This window comes from Papilio xuthus, unplaced genomic scaffold (assembly GCF_000836235.2).
Source record: "Papilio xuthus unplaced genomic scaffold, Pxut_1.1 DF826938.1, whole genome shotgun sequence".
NCBI lineage: Eukaryota > Metazoa > Arthropoda > Insecta > Lepidoptera > Papilionidae > Papilio > Papilio xuthus.
In genome coordinates, this window is record NW_013531711.1 from 3,037,327 (window position 1) to 3,054,081 (window position 16,755).

General features: G+C 32.9%; 2 protein-coding genes across 2 annotated transcripts; one reads left to right on the forward strand and one right to left on the reverse strand.

The window, feature by feature from the left end:
- Nucleotides 1–217: 217 nt before the first annotated feature.
- LOC106121613 (organic solute transporter subunit alpha) lies at nt 218–11,359 on the forward strand. The gene is made up of 7 exons (XM_013317330.1): nt 218–556; nt 5,542–5,690; nt 7,595–7,743; nt 8,604–8,690; nt 9,544–9,640; nt 10,189–10,435; nt 10,708–11,359. Exons 1-7 carry the CDS (start codon nt 406–408, stop codon nt 10,926–10,928), a joined length of 1,101 nt encoding a protein of 366 aa, XP_013172784.1. The 5' UTR covers nt 218–405; the 3' UTR covers nt 10,929–11,359.
- Nucleotides 11,360–11,603: 244 nt separating this feature from the next.
- On the reverse strand, nt 11,604–16,420 carry LOC106121782 (early endosome antigen 1). The gene is made up of 6 exons (XM_013317587.1): nt 15,598–16,420; nt 14,821–15,038; nt 14,268–14,412; nt 13,936–14,188; nt 13,657–13,862; nt 11,604–13,375 (listed from the first exon to the last, which is right to left on the reverse strand). Exons 1-6 carry the CDS (start codon nt 16,225–16,227, stop codon nt 11,660–11,662), a joined length of 3,168 nt encoding a protein of 1,055 aa, XP_013173041.1. The 5' UTR covers nt 16,228–16,420; the 3' UTR covers nt 11,604–11,659.
- Between the last annotated feature and the right edge of the window lie 335 nt (nt 16,421–16,755).

Consider the following 16,755-nt stretch of genomic DNA (forward strand, 5'->3'; position numbering starts at 1 on the left):
TTGGTTTTTTACGTCAGGGCACAAAATGATCGTTTAATTATAATAATCTGCAAAAAAGGGGAAAATTCTGCTTCATTGAAAAGTTTAAATTTGACCGTATAAAAAAAATTAAATTTGATTCTATCGAGTACGTGTTCTGACAACACTAAAATGTAGCGCGCACCGAAATGTCGAAAGAAAGTGAGCGTGCCGACCACTCAGCAGTCGACATCGTCAGTACGCTCGAACCCTGGCTGCGTAGAACCCGTTTCATTGCCTTTATTACTTAATGCATTACACGCGTATCGAGTAAATTAAAATCATAGACAAAAATGTTAACGTTTTAAAAAAAGAAAACATCATTAGAGTTAAAAAGAAAAAAATACTAACCACTAATAAAGTGCATTAAAAAGTGAAATTAAAAAAATGAGCCTAAGTGAAGAAAGCAGTGGGGATGGTATACTGGCGTCCCGTCACGTCAGTCCGGAAACAAATCACAATGAAAATAATGCGATGAACACGACTTTACTTTGTCATAACTTCACTTTGGAGCCAGATTTTATTTCTTATTTGACAGGTAATAAGTTTTATATATTTTTTACTAAATTGTTAAGTAACAACATATTTATTCTTTTCAAGTGTTATTTAACATGATTGGATTATTACGTTAACTAATGTTATTCAGAATATAGATAGAGATGCATTATGTTTCTACACAGGCCGAATAAAGTCGTCTTAATAAAAAAAAACTCGAGTTTTATATTTCTACGGATTTAAGTACTCAAATTAAATTTAGCTTAAGTTAGAGATCATCTATATTTCGAGATTACTTCATTCTAGAACGAGTTCATTTCTCGTTTATTCTTTTCCCGTTTTTCATAAAGCAAACGATTCACCTAAAACTACATTGCTTTTATTCAAACATCAACTATCCTTCAAAGTCATGTACTTTATGCCTATTATCGACAATAGCTTATTATAACATCACTAGTTTACCTCTTGGCATTCAACATTTTATAAGATCCTTTTCTACATTATCTAAATTCATCCTAAAACACTGGCAGTGGGGAATATAAATAAAGAAGAAAAACTTAATTACTTCCACCTCCAAGTGTCCTTAGCTTTCAGCATTACCTGAAGCATGCAAGGACTTTTTTCGAATGTGATTCGACCTTGAATGTACCATGAACTGATAGATTATTGGCGTGGAACTGTTGTGTTATTTATATATTTTTGCGATTTAACGAAGCTGTTTTTGATCATGCTTCTCTTTTGCATATTTCTGGTGTATTATAAAAGATATTCGCAGATTAGGATAATTAGTATTCGGTTGATTTATTGTCTAAAAAAAAAAAATAATTAACCTAGATAATGTACGAAATGTTACCTTCTTTTCCTCCTTCAATTAATTTCAATATTGAATTTTAATCTGTTCATTGACTCGGTAATTTTAATGATACTTGTATTCCATTATACACGTGATTCCGGTTTCATTCCGGCTTATATTACCGAGACCGGAAATGCAATTTGATTTTGACCTTTTTATTATCGTCTCTTGTATTTTCGTTCGAAAATTAAAAGAAAAACCTTTATAAATTTCTTATGCCTACACGAAAGTTTACTTGTATAGAATATTCACATCATCAACAACCTGCCTCTATCCCTACGGAGGGTCGGCACAGTATATACTCATGAATTCACTCTCTTCTTACGCATATCTCGTTCATACTTTTAGACATTATTAATTGGAATCCTTTGGCGCGAATGGCACGCTTTCGTTTCCAAGTTAAGTGTCAGAATTATTAGTGAGGGCATATAAACGTCGACATTTTAGTAAGGCTAGTGTTGCGCCAGTATACCGGCACAGTATTGGATTTTCTTCCTAACAGTACAATCCATCCATTCTTTCCTTGGTCTTTCTCTACCAATACAATATTGTATGCAATATTCACATGTATAGGTAAGGTTTTTTAATCCCATTTTTTTTTTAAACATTTTTTTTTACATAAATTTTTATGAGTGTAGAAGGTAAATAACGGTTGATAAAACTAGATACTTTATAATAGGTATATTTATCTATTTTTATGATTATAAATTATACATAATTATTTTAGTTATGCGTGGTAAGATAACATTTGTGTTGCCCGTTGTTTATTTAAGACATAGTATTACGCAAGGCGACAGAGTAACACCAACTTTTACATAAGTCTGCGTAAGCAAAGACCGGTAACTGTGGTGCTATTGGCGTTATTGCAAACCTTTTTTTGTAGTTCTTAAATTAATGAAGAGTAAAGATTTATGATTTAGTAGCTGTCGCACGCAATTTCGTTAGCGCGGAATTAAAAAAGTAGCCTGTAATATTACAGTAGATGTCTTCCCGCCAGACATCGACAGACAGATAAAAATTTTTAAAAAAATATGTAAAGAAGCATTATGTTTGCGAAATCTTTTTTAATTACATACGTTTAATTTTATTCATTGTATAGATAATAGAAAAAAACGCGTGGCATTGCGTAAAAGTAAATTCCAACAAGTAACTAAGTAAAGATAAGTTTTTCGAACATTTTAAATTATTATCATATTATTGAAGGCTTTGTTATTATGGAACCGATATCATTTGGAAAATTAAATAACGCGACGAAGGTATAATTCAACTGTTTGTTTAATTAAAACGAGACGCGGTCGTAAATTTTGCGGAATTATCTAAATTATAGAAATGCAAAGAAGATAAAGAAAAAGATAAGATACAGTGAAAGAAAACATCCACCGACTTATAAAGCTTTAAAAAGATAATAAATGACACTCCTGACTTCAATTACTAAAGAAAAAGATAACGCACTGTATTTACATTCAAAAATCGCAATGATCTCATAAAAAGGTCGAAGTGTCAGCGATCTGACGAAGTTTACCTTGACTCCGAAATGGATTGAGATTGATTATCCGTGCAAAATATACGAGTACAACTTTTGAAGTAGTTACCACATTACTTCCGTGCTAAAGATACAAGGATCACTAGTTGTTTAAATATGAAGCTAAAGTCTCACTAATGTTATAAACTAGCTGTCGACTGCGACTCCGATTGCGAGGAGTTAAAAACTAGTAGTAATTAGTAGCCTATGTGTTCTTCCAGGAAATGTTCTATATGTATGCCAAATTTCATCGAGATACGTTCAGTCGTTCTGGAGATACCTTCAAACATCCATCCATCCATATAAACATTCGCATTTATAATATTAGTATGAATAGTAATATACGAATGTTTGGATGGATCTATGGATGGATGTTTGTCTGAATGTATCTCCAGAACAGCAACACGGACCGCGCTGAAATTCGCGGGCTACAGCTAGGTACATTAATGAAAAAAAAAACTTCAAAAACTATCAAACTATTCAGATGTTGATCCTTGTCTTTTTTGCGTAGAACAAAGTGGCGCTTGACGAAAAAGTTCGCATTAGTTTTGTATTAGCCTTGATTTTAACCGCACGCACTAATAGCTTGGAAAAACAGCAACAATTTGTTCCAATCCTTTGCAGTTCGCACAACAACCTATTACATTGAGCAAAGCTTTTTTTCTGTCAGTATTTGTATGGACAATTTTTTATGACAAAAGGAGGCAAACAATAAGTGACTAATTTTTTTGTAGCACGACTCTACCACGAAAATATTAGACAGACGTCTTTTACTATCTAGTTTAATACAACGAAGTATTGTTAATCTAAATAACTGTAAAATTATTCAAAGTTTTGCTTGCATTCACACAAAAACCGGAATTTATTTGCGTATAATTTCTTTTTATTTGCTTTATACGGTTAGCGTTTGAATTATTTGTTAGGCAAGTCTATGGAATGTTGATAGCGACATTTTTAAATACATATTATGTCGAGGCAAATAAAACATAAACTTTTAGAAATCACAAAATGACATTCTTAAATCTCTTATTACTAATATTATAAATGCGAATGTTTGGATGGAGAGACAGATACAGTTTATTGGGAGATATCTCCAGAACGGCTGCTTGGATCTGGGTCCCAATGACGAAAATTTGGCATACATCTACAACATAGTCTGGAGAACACATAAGCTACTTATTAAGTTTTTTTTTAATTTCGAGGGGACAGATTCGCGGGCGACGGCTAGCGATAAGAATGTCTGAAAATGACAAAATAATTAACAAACAAAACTTGTTCGTTTCATTAATCATGCATAGAGATAATAATTTCTTCATTAAAAACATACTGTATATTGTAATATTATTCTTTGCCTTAAGAAAGGAACTAGCAGAAACACCAAATTATGAGATATCAGACAATTGGCTTGCATTAACATAAGTAAGGTTATGGAATGTTTAATAGAAAATCCAAGATTTTCAAAATTTAATCAAGTTTAAATATTTTATAATTAAGGGGTAAATTTTACTAAGATTTTTATTAACACGTGTTACGATAAGATTAAATGTAGTTAGTATTATTGTAATGGTAGTTAAGTGAGGTTGTATAAAGTGGGCCGTTGGTATATGTCGCAAGGCAGGTCGCAGGACGTCATCGGTTGTGCAAAACTGAATGGAATTTCTAACAGACAGCGTTTGTTGGTTCCGAATATTTGTATTGTTTATACATATTACAGTGGATTTTCACTGTCGAAATATTTGTTAATAATCTTGAGAAATTATGGATACGAATATTTTTTGTGTTTTTTTTAATTATAGCAGATATTTTTTGTAAATTTACTAATCTTTCTTTTACCATTTCAACTAAGCTCTAGGCTTGTGCTAGGATATGGTTTACGACGATATTCGAATTGCGGGATTCGAACGCCCGACCTCGTGGATCGGAACGACGAGGCTAACGGCTATTGACGGTTAATATTACTATTTGTACATTGATTTTTTTTGTATGTTATAGTAAATGTTAAGCCTTAATTTTTATGTTTTAAAACTAAATTAATTTCCATTATTTATGATAAAATAATCATCCTGTATAATTCTTAAGTAAAGTAAAGATTATGTGCAAAATAATCTTAAAACACCATTTATCATGCTTTTCGTAAATGTCATTGAATTTCGAAATTCGAATTTTATTCATGCGATGGTATTCGACATATTGAGTTTTAACATTCGTGTAACTTTCATTTATGAAATAAACATTGGTGAAATGCTAACAGTTGTCATAATAATACCATGTCGTGCGATATTTAATTATACTTCAAGGTCTGGGTAGGTCATTTCTATACAAATTATACCGATCGATTTATAACTAACCCTTAACAGTCTCAACAAACTAAATACTTACTCCTAATCATATCAAAACAGACATACATCAAAAATTAGCTTCAGATGTATAATTGAAACAAAATAAATGTACCAAGCAGTAGACTTTTCTTATTCTAGGCTAGGACCAACTCCCATCATTATTTTTAATAAAATACATGAAAATCTATTTAAGATTTTAATTATTTTTTTATAATAAGAATGTACGTTAGAAAGAAAAGGTCGATGTCTCTATATATTCTCTCGCAGGAACTTATATTTTTTTTCTTGTTGTTGACTTGTTTTCTTATTTTCAGCTCTACAGCCATACGCGTGGGTGCTTTGGTCGAGTGGACTGGTAGTTCTTATATTACTATGGACAATATACGCCATCACATTAAGATCTGCTATCAAGAAACGAAGCGAATCCACAACAAATCTCGCTACCGTTTTGTCTGTTTACCCTGTAAGTATTAATAAGATACGTGTTAACCATGATTTTGAATCTTACGAATATTATAAAGGCGAATGTTTGGATGGATGGATGGATGAATGGATGTTTCTTATAAGGTATCTCCTAAGCGGTTCAACGGATTTTGATAAAATTTGGCACACATATAGAACATTGTCTGGAAGAACATATAGGCTAGTTATTAGGTTTTGTTAATTCCACGCGGACGGAGTCGTGGGTGACAGCTAGGTAAACATAAAATTGATCTCCTTGACCTTATTCTATGTGATATCGGCACAAGTTTTTGAACACCAAATTAGTCTATAATTTGTTATTTATTTTATCACTTCCTTTTTAATATGTTATTTTTCACGCGATCCATACTTCTTTGCTTTTTTTGAACAGTAAAATCATTTTGCTATTTACACTGTAAAGATATCGAAATGTTCCGTACGGACTTATATTTTTCATGATTTAAGGCGCGTTGATTTTTAACCTCCAAATATACAGTCTAGACACCCCCGTAACTCTAATTTAGAGGGAAGTAAATAAATAATTTCATTAGATTAATAATTTTCCATATCAATATTATGTTAACAAAAATATACTGTATTAGGTTATGTGTTATGGAAAAAACTACAAAGATTTAACTTTTAGTCTCATATATGCATAGCACGCAATTCTAAATGAGAATATCAATTAACACTCATTGCCTCCAATTAATAGTGACTAAGCAACACTTCTGTATATCAAAATAATGACGTGTAACAGAATAATAATAATATATTTCGATGACAAGTTATATTGCCTGTTTTATTAAAGGACTTTTTAAATTAAATGGGATGGATTGATTCGGTATAAAAACTTAGTACACCATATGTTCTTCAAGGCTATATTCATCTATGTCTAATTTTCATCGCGATCAATGCAGCCTTTTGGAGATACCTTCTTACAAACATCCATCCATCAACCTTTATAATATGTTAATTAATAAGACTACGGATCGGCAGTGCCCCTACCGAGTGTAACACGGCGAACCATATTTCTTTTCGATTTGAAGATATTCCGATTCGAAAGCACTATCGATTTTAGTCTTCGAAAAAAGTTAATAATTTCTTGTTAACGAATCTCACGAATAAGTACTACCTAAGTATCTATTCAAATGGTTTGCTCTTGACCAATATTCTAAGACATGAAAGTAATTAAGCAATTATCTTTTAATGACAAAGGCTATATCATTGTGTTATAAAGAACTTCTACACAGGTAATATGTAAAAAGTGTAGTTTTCTATCGTAATTTTTTTTAAGTTAATAAATATTATGCTATAACTTTGTATGGCTGAATTTTATTGACTACTATAGATATGTTTTGATACTGATTAAAGTTAATTTTTCTGATTTTACAAGTGGATAATGGATGTGACGCGCGTGAACCAAGATAACATAAAAGCTGTGCCCTCTTTTTCGTACTTCCACAGTATAATAATCATAATTGTGATTAGTCAAAAGAGATTTTGATTGCAGACATTGAATGACGTCATACGAATACGTCAGAACATATGATTACCACATTACTAGAGTATACTTACTCTTTGGATTACCATTTGAACTTATTCCTTTGTCGTGTAATTCCTCTTGGGAATGTGTATTTTTATTTAAATGTAATCGAGTGAAAATATTATAACATTACGAAATATAATTGCACAGATTAGTAGATAGATGTGATTGTTTTTAATTTTGCTCGTATTTTTTTAACTGTAGCCCACACTTTTTACACAAAAGACTTAGCTTACAGTAGTGTCGGTTTACAATGGATTTGTGTTCGAGACATTTTGTGTTCAAAACAGGAGTTATGTATACTAATGGGAGTCTGCTTTATTTTGTACATCAATTTATCTTTTTTTTGGAAATGATTCCAGCTTGTAGCGTCAGCAGCTTACATAGCAATAGTGGTGCCGCGAGCAACTCTGGTGGCAGAGGCTATAGCACAAGAGGTGGTAATGGTGGCACTATACCATTTCTTCTGCCTCATCATTGCGGAGTGCGGTGGCACCAGTCAATTCATCAGGTAAAAAAATTACCAAGAGATGGAACTTGGTCGGTTTATTGGATGAAACGTTAGTTATTTTTTAAACTGTTATCAGTATTTGCAACGTAAATTTGATAGTTTTAATTATTATTATGTTATCTATCTGTGTGCTACACTAATTTTTTTATATATTCTTGCGGAGGGAGTCGCGGGCGACAGCTAGTTTAGGATAAAAGGATAGATGGATGGATGTTTGTTCGATGATATCTCGAAAACGACTCAACGGATCTCCATGAAACTTTGCATTGGTGTAGAACATAATCTGGAAGAACACATAGGATTCTATTTTAGTTTTTTTTTGTATAATCCCGCTTAGACGGAGTCGCGGGCGACAGCTAGTGGTAATATAAAATCTTGTAAAAAATATGTTATAATACAATTTTTTTGTGGTAATTAAAGTTCAATGAAAAACTGTACTTCTTCGTATCGGCACAACAATTTTAGAATATTTTTTAAACTTCATTTGAAATGATTGAAAAACCTTGCCAGAATGAATGTGACCAACCTTGCTATTCTATTGAGATCTATTAAATTATGTAGCAATAGGTTTAATCAACCGTTACATTCTTTCCTCATTCTTAGGTCTTAATCTAAATTTCATTTTTTTTGGTCGATCTGAAAAAAAAAAGTTGAGCATTAAAATAGCACCTGCGCAAGTGCAATTTCGATTAGGGACTTTCTTTTTTTAATTCCTTTTTTAAATTAAATAGTTTTTGTAAAATGTTTTTATCTGTAAACTACGAGAATAGAACAAAAATAAATTGTAAGTTAACTGACATTGAATACTTAACTATCTGGAAACAAAGCAGTGGAAACTCAACGTTGTGTTCATGTTACAGACGCGCGGGAGACTCTCGCTTGGAGACCCGGGTGCTGCCGTGTTGCTGCTGGCCCTGCTGCATCATACCAAGACCGAAAATTGATAAGTACGCCATTATTAATAAATTTTACTTAACTTACTAATATTATGAATGTGAATATATGGATGTATGGATGAATGTTTGTTGGAAGGTATATCCAGAATAGCTGCATGGACTCGCTGAAATTTGGCAAATATATAGAACATAGTCTGGATATACACGTATGCTCCCTATTTCAGTTTTTTTTTCATTCCACACGCATGGAGTCGCTCGCGGGCGACATCCAGTTCTGTTATAAAAAGAACAGACGGAATAATAAAAAAATTGTATATAATATTAGAAATACGCAAGTTGCGGACGGTAAACCCACGTCTATAAACATTAATCAAGCTAAGTGCGATAAAATACGTTGTTTGTGGATGTTTACCCTCCTTTCCAATTTTGTGACCGACGACGTTTTAATTACGACAAATTGTGGCACTATTTGTTGTCCAAAAAATATAGTTTTATAGTCTTCACTCATAAAATATTGTTTGTTCTTTACAAGCTTTCATTTACTTTATGGCGCGAAAGTAAGCGACGCCGTGACGAATTTATAATGTTCTGATTGATGAATCAATCATTTTAATTAAATATTGACTTACCACCGAGTTAATGCATCAGCATCACCATACGTCCCACAGAGGGATTGGAGCCTACACTTTGTTGGGGCTGACATAGTCAACTACGCTGGCCCAGTGCGAGTTGGTTGACTTCACACATATCTTTGAATTTCTTCTCTAAAATGTGCAGGTTGCATCACGATGTTTTCCTTCACCTTAAGAATGCATAGGCACTACAAATTACTATGATCGTTTCTCATACAGTTTGTATAGTGGGATCGCAAACATAGATTGACGATGTATTCCATTGTTAACAGGAGGAGTTTAACTTGGCTGCGTTGCTTGGTGCTGCAAATACCCATTGTACAGGCGGTACTATACGTCATCATACTGGTGTTATGGGCAGAGGATATGGTAAAGTTAATCTTAAGTGATTATAACACTTTGTTTACATAAACATACAAATTGTTATATTTTAATTGTATTGACAGTTGTATAATTTAACAGACGAGCCCACAGCTTAGTAAAAAGACAAATGTTTCACGTATTATGGGCACTTCAAAGATTTCAAAATTAATTTGAAGTGCCAAGTTGAATTGCTTGCTAATTTGGTTCTGTTACTTTGTAATTTCAATTTTTTATGGTAGAAGGTGATTAATGAGTTAGTGGACATCTAAGTTCTCACAATTTGTCTCCAAACCTCTCTCTGGTGATATGTAGTGAGGTTATACCTACTCTACCACTGCCCATACTTAAGATCAAGTATTTTTTTAAACACAATATTGAAATTCTCGAAAGTAAATACGCGTGATATCTTATTTTAACATGTTCAAAGTATCTTTAATATTCTTGTGATATTTCGTGATTTTTTTTGGAAACCCCTTCGTTGCTCACATGATTAATCGTTGTAGTGATATAACTATTCTTCAATCAATTTAACCGTTGTTTTGTTTTAATTTCAGATGATTTACCGTCACGGGTTAGTTTACATCCAGATTTTCGTCGGTGCGTCCATACTGTCTGGTATCTGGGGTGTGATAATGTGTATTAGAGCGGCGAATGGTATCGGAGTTGTTCTTCGACCTAAATTCGTTGCGTTACAATTAGTCCTCATCATAGTAAAGTTGCAGTGCGGTTTGTCTAAACTGGTGTCAGATCTTGCAACGTTACCCTGCGTAATGTCGCTACATCCAACAGTCTTGGTCAATGGTAAGAAATGTTGAAATATCTTTATTATGTTTTTGCAATTGTAATCTATATATATAAAAATCAATTGCTGTTCGTTAGTCTCGCTAAAACTCGAGAACTGCTGAATTTATCTTATCTTGAAATGTGCGTGGAGGTAAAGGGAAGGTTTAAAAGGTAAGGAATAATAGGAATAATTGCCGGGGACTAATTAAGTTGGTTTTTCATTACACGCGGACAGAATTGCGGGCGACAGCTAGTTAACAAATAAAAATATAGTTTATTTTATTTTACAGTAACACAATACACAATAACAATATTCGAAATGTTACTCCTATCGATTTGGGCGTGGCGTCTATATGGTGCGGCTGAAACTAAATCTCTTAATAAAGTTCAAAAGGTCGTTGTCGCTGTTTTGGAGGAAGGCACAGGAGTTCTGGATGTCAAGCAAAGAAAAGAAGGTGTAGATAATAAATCTTTTAATATCACAGATAATAAATACGAAGGCAAAGTGTAATCTAGTTTTATTTTAATTTAGTTTTTGTATTGGTGTTTTTACGTAGAACAATAATGTCTTTGTAAGGCTTTGTACCAGTTTTGTACCAGTGACTCTGCATATTTTGGTAACGCATGAGTAAGTGTTGCTACTTAAAAAAATGTTATTTTATTGCTAGCTTCTATTTTACAGCGTCTGTTCCGAAGGAGTAGTTAAAAGTAATTTTTCTAAGTTCGCCTGTGTATTCAGTGACGTATTGATTAGATTTGATTTGAAATGTAGAAGTAAAAAAACTAGTAATTTTGTAACGATTGTTGTTTTGTGTTGTACAAAAAAGGAATTGTATCTTAGAATTAGATTTTATCTAAGTACGTCGAACGTAAATGTACCTGACTCTATTTTATGTGTTGTAGCTGTGAATGTTTGAAATCGAAAATAAAATATTGAAATCACGGTATTGTTAATTTATTTTTTTATTGGTTACTGTAATTTTATTTTAGTATTAGAAGTATTACAGTATAAATGACCCCGAGATTTATTAGGTAATTTGAAATATTTTAGGCGTAATGTATTTTGTAGTTCATTCTCCCTTAAGGTTCAAAGAAAAATAAGCATGACAAAGACAATTTTAATATTTTAACAATTAAATACAAATAAAATAAATATAATTTAATAAAATATATATTCAAATTTCGTTACCAAACAATTAAATAAGAAAATATATAAATTTACTATACGCGTTAAATAATTTATTACTTTTCGTTTTCTTTCTCATGACTGCTACCCTGCGAATCGTCTTCGTTGTCTTCGGATGGTGTTCCAGCACGTGATGTTTCAGAACCGTATATATTATGTAGTTCCTGCAACTTGTAGTTGATTTTAACACCTTTTGTAGCTGTTTTATTAACCCTTTTTACCAAAGATTTTGTTTGTTCTTCCAATCTTTTTAGTCTCTCATCTCGAGCCGCGAACATTGCCTCGTGATCCACTTCAGATGTGAATGCTTCTGGTTTGTTTTCAAAAGGTTCCGTAGAACTTTCTCGACTCTTAGTTGCAGATCCACTGGGCTGAGTTTTACCTGATTTGGTGGATTCCTCATGTAGAGTATGTAATTTATCTGAAAGTGAATCACCCGTTTGAAGAGTATTTGTTATACTCTGGATTACATCAGAACATCCACTTTCTAAATTTTGGAGCCTCTGATCTTTTTTTACGAGACGTTCATCCTGTTTTTTAATGTTTTCTAAGATTGCCTTAAAATCAATACAAGGCTCAGAAGACGCCGAGGTATCTCTGATATCGCATACGGATGGATTTGAGGCAGTTTCAGTTTTTTCTAAGTCGCTTGATGAAACTTCGTTTAGATTTAGCTCGTGTGCTTTGTCTGTAAGTAAATTTGTTTGATGGTTCTCATTATTAGTTTGTCCTAATAAATTTGCCTGTTTTTCTTCAAAGCTATTACTGTCGTGTTGACTTGACGTGGAAGGACCGCTTAAATGATTTACTGGACTTTTTAATTGCTCATCATTATTAGATGTCAATTCAGTGCGTTTCGGAAGTGAGATCTTTTCTTGGGTCTCTAGCCTTTCATTTTGTTCTGTGTCATTATTTAACATGGAACTTTCAGTTGTTTTATCAAGTGTATCATTCTTTGCTACTAATAATTCAGCACTTGTGGCTTTATCGATACTAACTACGTTTTCGGAGTCATCGTCACAAGATTGATTGTCATTACCATGTTCTGCCATAGAAATTTCTTCTATACAAGAATCAATAGCAATGTCACCTACTTCGTCTTCTGTTTCTGCATATATTTTTTCACATTCCTCCAAGTGTATAGAGGTATCAGATACTTCTATAGGTCCTGGCTCCTGATTATCCAAGGGTAGATCAGCGACATCTAACATATCACTGGCAGGGTCTTCTCTTTCTGCTGCTAAATTAAAGTCTGCGCTTGAATCCACTCCTACTTCTATTGACTTCTTTATTTTCTTTCTACATCTTACTTGTGGTTCCTTAATATATTCGCTCTCATCATTTGACTCGGAAGATTCATCGGAAGGTCTTTCATCGCTGTATCCACTTTCAGCAGAATTATTAATAAACGTCGAGGCGGATTTAGTTTTACGACTAGAGAACTCGGCTCGAAGCTTTTTCCAGTCATTTTCAGACTGAGAATTTTTCTCTCGGGCTTGCTTCCACTTTTCACGACAATATTCTAGTTCTTCCTTAAGTTCGTTCAGTAATTTTCGTTTTTGTTGTAACTCGTACTTAAGTATTTTTTCGTGGGTGTGTAATTGATGGTGGTGTTTCCTCAAACGGCCTACTACATGCCACGTTTTGCTTAATTCTGTGGTCACGAGACATAATCTTCGTTCTTGTTCTTGTAAGCGAGTTTCTAAGTGGCCATTTAGTTGTTTCATTCGGTTAACTTCTTTAATTAAACCAAGCTTTTCAATAATTAAATCCTGAAACAAAGACAAAGCATTATTTTGATTAAATATGCGAACACCAACGTTCTTGTGTAATGAAAGTGATAAGAAAGCTGGCAGTACTCGTGTTGTTTTTTAAAAATTGCACGAAAATTTGGTTCACTGCCAACTCTTATAATAGATTCGCTCTTTTTTGTATGAGAAATGCAAAAGGTTGCTCATGAACGTATTTCGGTTCAATTATATTATTCATTGTTGAATCATTGATCGTTATAACATTTGAGGAAAATTAAGTGTAAACAACAGTACAAATTTACCTTTAATCTTATGTAGGTTTGGCTAACACTCGGCACTAATACGGGTCCTGATTTCGTTTCCACTGATTTATAGCAAGACGAAACTTTAACATCGTCATTTGATTGTGGTTCACTTTGATGACTCAAGAGCTCAATGAGTACTCTCCAAACTTTAGGAAGATTTTGTACAATTTCTTCTGCCTTGGGATTTTCGACACTTTGAGTACCTATAACAAAAATGTTTTTTGAACAATGCGTCTTTACTAATTTCGTTAGCAATTTATGATATATGAAAATTACCTGATTCCATTTGAATGTCTTCGTTGACAGTTTCTTCATCGGTATTTACTGATATTTCGGTTTGTTTACTTTCATCAGATTCCTCAACTTGACTGACCAGTTGCAGCAGTAGTTTGGGCAATGCTGATGATGCTTCAGATCCATTCTCTTGTTCTGCCATTTGTGTGAGGATTCCGTGATTCTCTTCTAGACGATTGACAAGCTTATCTAAATCTTGTTTACTTTTGTATCCTAGAAGAACTTGGGAGAACAGCTGGAACATTGAATTTTTTCAAATAAGTAAATTAAGATATTGCAAAACTAATATAAATATTAAGCGAAAGAAACTTTACCTTATTGACTACATCCATTTCTGCTTTAAGACCGTATGTTTCGTTCTTTAAAGAAGCTATCTCGTTTATTTTCTCTTCGATCTGCTGTTCTAATGTATTAACAGTAGACTCAAGTTCCTCTACTTTTACAGACAAATCTTGACATCTGAAAAAAAGTTAAAGCAAATTTACGTCATATTATTCTTCAGGAATTCTATTTTGAAGATCTTGCAATTTTAATAAAACTATTTTTTTTAAGTTAAATTGTAATATTATTTAATCTGCTTTGTTTAAAGTCAGAGTAGGTTAAGTATAAGATAATGAGCATAAGTGTGTGCCATCAAGCTGCTCTGGCAACTTTTTAAAATGTTTGATATGTATGTTTTTAAAATCTTACTAATATTATAAATGCGAATATTTAGATGGATGGATGGATGTTTGTTTGAAGGTATCTCTGAAACGGCTGCATGGATCTCCCTGAAATTAAATGTAGTTGTAGAGGCGCGGGCGACAGCCAGTAAATAAATAAAAACAATATCTACTATAGAAAACATGCAAAGATAAAGGAACACACTTTTTAACTTCTGCCTGGTGCAACTCTTTTTGTTCTTGAAGATCTCTAGATAGAGCTTGCCTAGTCACTTCAGCTAATCGTGCCCTTTCTTCGTAGAGGCCTCGCAATGTACGGATATTTTGTAGTTGACGTTCATATTCCTGTCTTAAATCTGCGGACAGCATATGTGTCTCTCTATCAGCAAGTGACTGCTCTATTTCTTTTAATTTCTTCTTCAACTAAAAAAAAATAATGCGTAAATATCTGACGACGTGTTTAGTCATTTTGATGTTAAGACGTATTGTTTATGAAGCACATTGTATCGTCTGGCTGAATGACAAAATTCTTTGCCAAACGCATTTATAATGACGCGTTCAATGCGTTGTAGTGGTTTTTGACCGGTGATGGAACTTTTCTTGATCAATTAAAGATCTCATTATGAGAAGTAAAAAAAAATTAACTGTTGGTAATGGATTGTAAGGGAATTCTAATTTAAAGAGAAAAGAAAAAAATAAATATGGAATGTGGTATGGGGAAAATTCTAATTCTTCGTTTTTACATATTATAGATAATGTTCAGGAATTAAGTTCCCTTTCTAATAATGAAATGGTCATAACAACAGATGGTTAGGTTAAATATTAAAGTGTTGAAGGAATTTTGGAGACGGATAACTTAATAATACACAGACAATAAAAATGTTTCGTCTCAATCTTGGGAATGTTGACGTAAGTAATATTGTGAAATATTGGTTCAAAGCATATTTTTGAAAAAAATGTCTCTTATCTAATTTACACTTACCTCATTCAACTGTTCTTCTCGCAAGTTGATCATAGTTTTACTGACAGTTATAACTTCTTTGAGTGATTTAATTTGTTTAAAAGATTCCGTATTCTGTGCGCTTAGTTCTGTCATATCGGAATAAGCATTTTGTAAAGCATTATTTGTCATAGCTAGCTGCACTCTTAATTTGTTGTTATTAGATTTTATTTTTTCTAACTCGTCTTTCATTTGCAAAACAGTTTCTCCAATATTTATATTTTCATTACGAGCATCGATGTCTTCAGGTATATCGATATTGTTTTTATTCAACAACTCACGTAGAAATTTATTTTGTTCCGCAAGTTCTATTTTTAAAATGATTTCATTCTTTAAAGATTTTTCCAATTCTTTCTTTTCGTTTCTATGTCTTGATAATATTTCTCTTCTTTGTTCACGTTTTATACTTAATTGTTTTCTAAATTCGTTCATCTCATCTTCTTTCCTTTTAGCACGACTGTCGTCATCGCTGTCTGTATCACGTAAATTTTCTCCATTGTTTTTATCACCGGTTTCAATAATATCTTCCATTATCTCAGGATCACTATTGATTTTATCACTCGTGACTGATGCGCTCTCTCCTGTCGGAGCACCACTGAATATATTTCCCATTTTGGAATACTTTTATAAGGAACTCGCGATTTTAATACAGGCAATGACCGATGTACATACTTTTATCAAGACAAAGAACCGATCGCTTGGATAAGTAGAAGCATGAGGCCGCGATCCCGAAATAGATTCCCCGTCAGCACCAGACGTGTTCCAACGTTTAGAGTTCGTTCAGTATTGCCGAACGAGCGCTCCTTTCCTACTAACGTCTGTCAATTATTTATTTTTAACTAGTTATTTCAGACTTGTGTGTTCTGTTCCCCTAATATTCTGCTTGTCTACGTCTTTATTTTAATAAATGAAGGCTATTGAAACGAATAAAGATACTAATTTATCAGTTTAGTCGTAGTTTGATTTGGCATAGCATTTTTTTATGTTTTAATGCTCTTGAGAAAAGGAAATATCTCTTTTTGTGATTATTTGCTATCGTTAAGTTTTTACTCGATAGATATACAGATATTAAATTATTTTAGATCTAAATTAATAAACAAAAATTCTGCTGAGAATCATAATTGTCATTGGAAGAGACTT

Coding starts and splice junctions, on each gene's coding strand:
- LOC106121782 (XM_013317587.1), bottom strand. CDS start 16,227: ATGGGAAATATATTCAGTGGTGCTCCGACAGGAGAGAGCGCATCAGTC. Junction 15,039..15,597: donor GAGAAGAACAGTTGAATGAG/GTAAGTGTAAAT, acceptor ATTTTTTTTTAG/TTGAAGAAGAAATTAAAAGA. Junction 13,376..13,656: donor AAACCTACATAAGATTAAAG/GTAAATTTGTAC, acceptor TCTTTGTTTCAG/GATTTAATTATTGAAAAGCT.
- LOC106121613 (XM_013317330.1), top strand. CDS start 406: ATGAGCCTAAGTGAAGAAAGCAGTGGGGATGGTATACTGGCGTCCCGT. Junction 7,744..8,603: donor GGCACCAGTCAATTCATCAG/GTAAAAAAATTA, acceptor TTCATGTTACAG/ACGCGCGGGAGACTCTCGCT. Junction 10,436..10,707: donor TCCAACAGTCTTGGTCAATG/GTAAGAAATGTT, acceptor TTTATTTTACAG/TAACACAATACACAATAACA.